This window comes from Pteropus alecto, unplaced genomic scaffold (assembly GCF_000325575.1).
Source record: "Pteropus alecto unplaced genomic scaffold, ASM32557v1 scaffold5, whole genome shotgun sequence".
Taxonomy (NCBI): Eukaryota; Metazoa; Chordata; class Mammalia; order Chiroptera; family Pteropodidae; genus Pteropus; species Pteropus alecto.
In genome coordinates, this window is record NW_006441953.1 from 4,822,516 (window position 1) to 4,828,118 (window position 5,603).

Consider the following 5,603-nt stretch of genomic DNA (forward strand, 5'->3'; position numbering starts at 1 on the left):
TGCTGAGATCTAGCAGGGCAAAGAGGGGAAGCAGAATAAATAACAACATGGTGGACGGGCCTAAAAAAACTAACTACCCAGATTCTTAAGCTGGCTTCAACACTAACAGAGTCTTACAGTATCTAAGAGGATCGGTTCTTATCTGACACTGATAACGAAAAAAATTCCTGTGCAAAGTCACCAACAGTGTTCCCCATAGGGATTATATCAGGTTTTTCCTGGTTCAGTGTTTACAGGGGCTCATTTGGGTAGAAGGAGGAAGAGATGGACCTCAAGAAATATCCAGGACTATTGAGTCAATTATCCTAAGAAAAGAAAGCCTAAGGAAAACTGGAAAGAGGTATAACTTGGAAGGTAGGCATACTTCAAATCTGCAGATGTAAAACAGCAAGACTAACTACAGTCACCAGCTATGGATGCCAATGAGTATCTACTATATTTCCAAGCTTTGTCTAGAGTGGTTTTGGAACTGGACAAACCAGACAATTGAAAATTTCTAATTGGATGGGGGGGAGATTGACAATACCTGTCACTTTTTCAGTGATACAAAAACCCCAAATGATTTCTATCATTTTTAAACATTTAGTTAATGTCATCAAAGCCACTTAACAAATAAAAACTTCAGCAAAAAGTTTCATCTTTTTATTTAACAACAAAACAAACTTGCCAAAAGTTCCTGGATTAGTTACTTAATTGTTCTGTGCCTAAATTCTCTTATCTGCGAAATGAGAATAATAGCTCCTACCTCAATATTCAGAGAATTAATTAAAATATATAAAGCACTTAGAATGCTGCCTAATACATGATAAGCACTCAATAAATATTAGCCATTGATAATATTTATTACCCTAAACATTTTCTACTCAAAGTCTATAAAACTTTCATAGCAAATATTTTTAAGACATAACTCAAACTACTTGAAAGTATCATTTAACCTATTTTTCAAAACAATAAAGAAAATGTAGTTTGCATTTTTGAGAACTTTTCATATTAGGACAAATACATGAAAATGCCATTTTTATAGGAAAAAACAGTTCAATATCAGCAAGTATATAGGATTAACTTTTACAAATTATTTGAAATATATGTCTGAAAAATTAAATACATTTCACTGAAATATTTTTAAAATTTAAGAAAAAAATGAAACCTCAGCATGCAATTAAGCTTCCAAAAATAATTTTTAAATAATTACAATATTGCCACCATAAACATTTTTAGGGACTCTATAGATTGAACATCGGTGTCTCCCACAAAACCATATGTTGACACCTATTCCTCAATGGAATGGTATTTGGGAGTGAGGCCTCTGAAAGGTGATTGGGTCATGAGTACAGAGCCTTCAAATTTTGATTAATGCCCTTATAAAAGAGGCCTGGGCGAACTCTCTTGACCTTCCTACCATATGAGTTTATACTGAGAAGATGGCTATCAATGAAGAAATGGGCCTCACTAGACATGGAATCTCCTGGTGCCTTGATCTTAGACTTCCCAGCCTCCAGAACTGTGAGAAATAAATGTCTGTTGTTCATAAAATGCTCAGTTTATGACAGTTTGTTACAGCAACCCAAATGGACTAAGATATGGGACATGGAAAAACCTGACTATATTACCGAAAAGGCAGTAAACATCCTCTTGGCGAAACACTGACTTTTTAACCCAATTGGGTTCAACTTTTCTACCTTAGTTCTCCAAATGGAATCCTATATGAAGAGACTACTGCAGCTCAAAAAAAAAAAAAAAAATTAGTGGCTCTCTTTTTATTTGAAGAGACTTAGTCAAAATTCTTACTTTCAATCATAAAATACAATCCAACAGAGAATTCCAAAGTTTCTAAAATTAAAACTTTCATTTCCTTCTTATAGAGGGGAAGAAATATGTTTAAGAATAGGTGGTTTCCCTAAGAGAGAAAACTAAGAATCCTGATTCTCAGATGTGAGAAACATGAATCATTCAAATGTAGTCGAGAAAACTCAAATGACTGGAGTTTTGGCTGGAGTGAAAGGTGAAGGCACACATGCACACTCATACTGATTTCATATATTCACTATATATTTGTAATCTTATCAGGGTAACAGAGTAGAGAACACACAATGGAGAAAACAACAACTCACCATGCTTCCCCCTAGAAATATCCACATACTGGCACAGTCTGGGATGAGTGATGGTCTTAAGAATTTGAAAGCGTCCTAAAATTTTGATGGAATTTGGTGTGAGAGGAAGCCCGTTGCTTCCACAAACATCATGTGGCAGAGCCGAGGCAAAGAAGGTAAAAGCACCCATTTCAGCATCCTTCAAGGGAAACATTTCGGAGTCCTAGATCTTCCAAGATAATCTGGAAAAGGAGAGTTTTGGGCAGATCAACCAAAGATTAAGCCAGCGTTTTCTCAACTTAAACGTGATTAACCACATATAACTTGGAGGAAATGCTAATCTGAACACTTCAAAGTAAAAAAAAAATTAAGTTTTAAAATTCCAAGATAATATAAAACAGGAAAAACCACACGGTCATAAATTTATATCACAGCTCTAAAACAAAATCAAAGATTTTCAATGGTTTATAAAGAAAAAGATAGAACATTGCTCCTTCAATGACACATGACAATTATAAGAGTTTAGAGTAAGTTTGTTATTTGAATATTCATATCAATAAGGCTCTTCTTTTTACCTAAAACTTAACTCGCAGATTATTACAAACTTTTCCTTTTCAGAGTGAGGGAAATCAGGAAGAGGAAATATAGACACCAACCAGAAACTTTAAATAATCAGGGACTACTAATAGTAGTAAAAATTAAACTAGATAACAGAAGGCACTATAATGTTACTTAAATGACTAATCAATTTTTGTTTTTGTGCTAAGTGTTTTACATGTGATCTATTTTAATTCTCTCAAGAATCTTGATAACTGTTATTGCTTCAGGTTAGAGATAGATGTTCCATGTGTAGATCCTGAGGGGTCCTATTAGCATGGATTCCAAAGCAAATGGTCCCCCAGAGTTGTGTAATAGAAGAGCCTGGAGATGAAGAAACCTGATCTAAAATCAATCTCATTCAATCAACAAAAAAGTCCCTGACAAAAAAATCTCTCTCTCGCCCAGGTATACCACTAAAAAGACATTCCATTGGTCAAGCACTGCATTCTTTTCTTCTCAGCTTCCAAAAATCTGGCATTCTAAATTAAGATAATAGGACACTTTTCATATGCCTGCCTGGAAACCTCATTAAAAGCATTAAAATGTTTTAAAGTGTATAAACTCATAACGAAGAAAAGGGCCATGAGTTGATGAAAGATTTCAAGAAACTACTGTAAATCATTTTGCGTGCGCACGCACACACACACACATACACACACAAGAAGGGGGCTACAATCTATAATATAGTCAAGAGGTTTGCTCAGCCCCTTTAAGATCCAGAGGCTTCAGAAAGAAAAGGTGGAAACAATGGTGAACAGGAGCGAGAAGAGGGTTTGAAATGAGAAAGATAATTTGAAGGGCTGAAGAATAGAAAAGTCACCTCGGCCACCAGCACCCAATTGTCAATTATTTATCCTTCAAGCAAAAACAGTAAGGTTCTTCTATAAAGAAATTAAACAAATTGCGTGAAAATCACAATAAATAGCTGCTATAGGCACTGGTAACAAAAGCAAACTCCTCTTAATTCTGTAATTTGTAGGACCCCAGTTAAGATCTGGCTGTCTACTCAGCTATCCTAAAACAGAGTATGCTAATCAACAAGCATGTCCATATGCACAAAGCTCCTAGACAGCTTTTCTTAACTCTTAAGTAATGAACTGTCCAGGAATCATCAGATAATTCAGATAATTGAGGAAAGACTATATAGCATAAAGGGCAAAGGAAGGTGGGAGTGGATTTGGTTTCTACAGTGGTAAAGGAACAAAATATATTACTAACAAATATGTGATACCTGTACAAAAATATGGAGAGGAGATTGTGGATGGTGTGGACTATCTTAAAATGTCAATTAAAAAAAGAATTAGCAGTTTAACTTATTATACAACATACAGACCTAAAATTAAATAAGGTTAAAAGTGGTTATCTCTGAAGAACAGGACTGAGGGAGAGAAAGAGAGACGGTGAACTGTTAAGTTTTATTATGCAATCCTACTACACTATACTATTGATTTAAATTTAGTTATCTATCTCTTAGACAACTAAAAATCAAATAACCAAATAAAGAAAATGTAAATGATTCAGAAAGATACAACACTAGTTAGCATAAAACATCAGTGTTCTGATTCAACTACTTTAGGCAGGTGCACATAAAAAGGCTCATGCATAAAAAATACACACAGATTTGTTCACTTGGTGAGTAGAAAAGATCTAGTTAAAAAAAAAAACAGCTGAGGTGAGAGATTAGAGGAAAAACAACAATGTAAACAATTAGGTTTGGAAATTTATTCAACAAATTCTCTTGAAGATCCCATTTTAAGTAGGATATTTTTCCATTGGCCAGGCTAATGACAGTGAAGACACAATCTGTACCCTCAAAGAACCTGGAGTTGAAATGACCCAAATGGAGGGGGAAGGCGTCAAAAAATGGGCAAAAGCTGCTGATTTCATCATGAATAAAAAAAGTCTTCACACTTCTTCAACGGGCAAATAAAACTAGTTCATTTATATACTTTCCCTCAAAGAGTGTCTTTCTGTCTCAATAAAAATAGGGACAAAGGGGTTATGAAAAAATAACCAGTTACAATTACAAAGTAACTTCCACTTGTTCACTTTCTTCCACTCCAGCAGGAAATTACATTTCAACAACTGACTAAACCTTTGCTAACCAAAAACAAACCAAAACAAGAGTTCGCATCTGCGGTGAGTGATGGGAGAGCCAATTCCACATTCTCTAATCTTCTCTTAAGTCTTCCTTTGAAGCAGTGTTGCAGTGGTTACTTTCAGAGGACTCAGGTAAACATGTGTAGGCGGAAGGGAAGCTGCAGCTAGCGACGGGGACAGTACTGAGCAGCAAGCAGCTCTACTTCTCACTGAGATCAGGCGGGGCTGCTCGCTGCACCTGCCTTTCCTTTACCTCCCACCAGCCCTACCCACTACGACAAATACAAGTGGGAAACCCAAATACCTGCCTCTGAGTGTGGGGACGCAGGCGGACACAAAGACAAGGGTATGAAGCTTCTACACAGGGCCCCAGGACTGTCGTTGTGGCTGCTGTCGCCGTTACTGCTTAGTGCACCAGGCCCTGCATTTCAGGTGCTGCTACAAAAGAGGCTGCTCCCGGAGCGCGCGGAGCTCAGAAACTGCCCTTTGCCTGCAAATTAAGTCGGCCGATGTCCCAGCTCGGAATCCTGCCAGGATCGCAAGCCCGGCCCTCTGCACTGACAGCTCCCAGCTGTACCCTCGCCACCCTCCACTCCGTCTGGTCGTTTCCTCTGACCTCACAGCCTCCGCGCCACAACATTGAGGAAAGACCCCGAAGTCCGGCGTCTTGCCCTTTGCCCAACCTGGCTACAAAATGTTGCGACAGAGGACGAGGTACAGGAGACTGGCGTTATTGACTGAAGGAATGGAAGACGGGAAGCGTGGTGCGGCTGCGAATAGAAAGGGTGACAGGTGACATAGTTGGAGTTGAAT

General features: G+C 37.6%; 1 protein-coding gene across 2 annotated transcripts in view; it reads right to left on the bottom strand.

Moving 5' to 3' along the window:
* TBCK (TBC1 domain containing kinase) overlaps nt 1-5,423 on the bottom strand; it is a 159,761-nt gene extending 154,338 nt beyond the window's left edge. Inside the window, exons 1-2 of one of the 2 annotated variants that reach the window (XM_006918893.3) lie at nt 5,099-5,423; nt 2,112-2,332 (exon numbers count right to left, since the gene is read on the bottom strand). In XM_006918893.3, the coding sequence (XP_006918955.1) occupies nt 2,112-2,304 (193 nt within the window). In that variant the 5' untranslated portion in view covers nt 2,305-2,332; nt 5,099-5,423. Of the gene's footprint in view, nt 1-2,111; nt 2,333-5,094 lie in introns of both variants that reach the window. The other variant, XM_015595020.2, reaches the window with a different exon arrangement.
* Between the last annotated feature and the right edge of the window lie 180 nt (nt 5,424-5,603).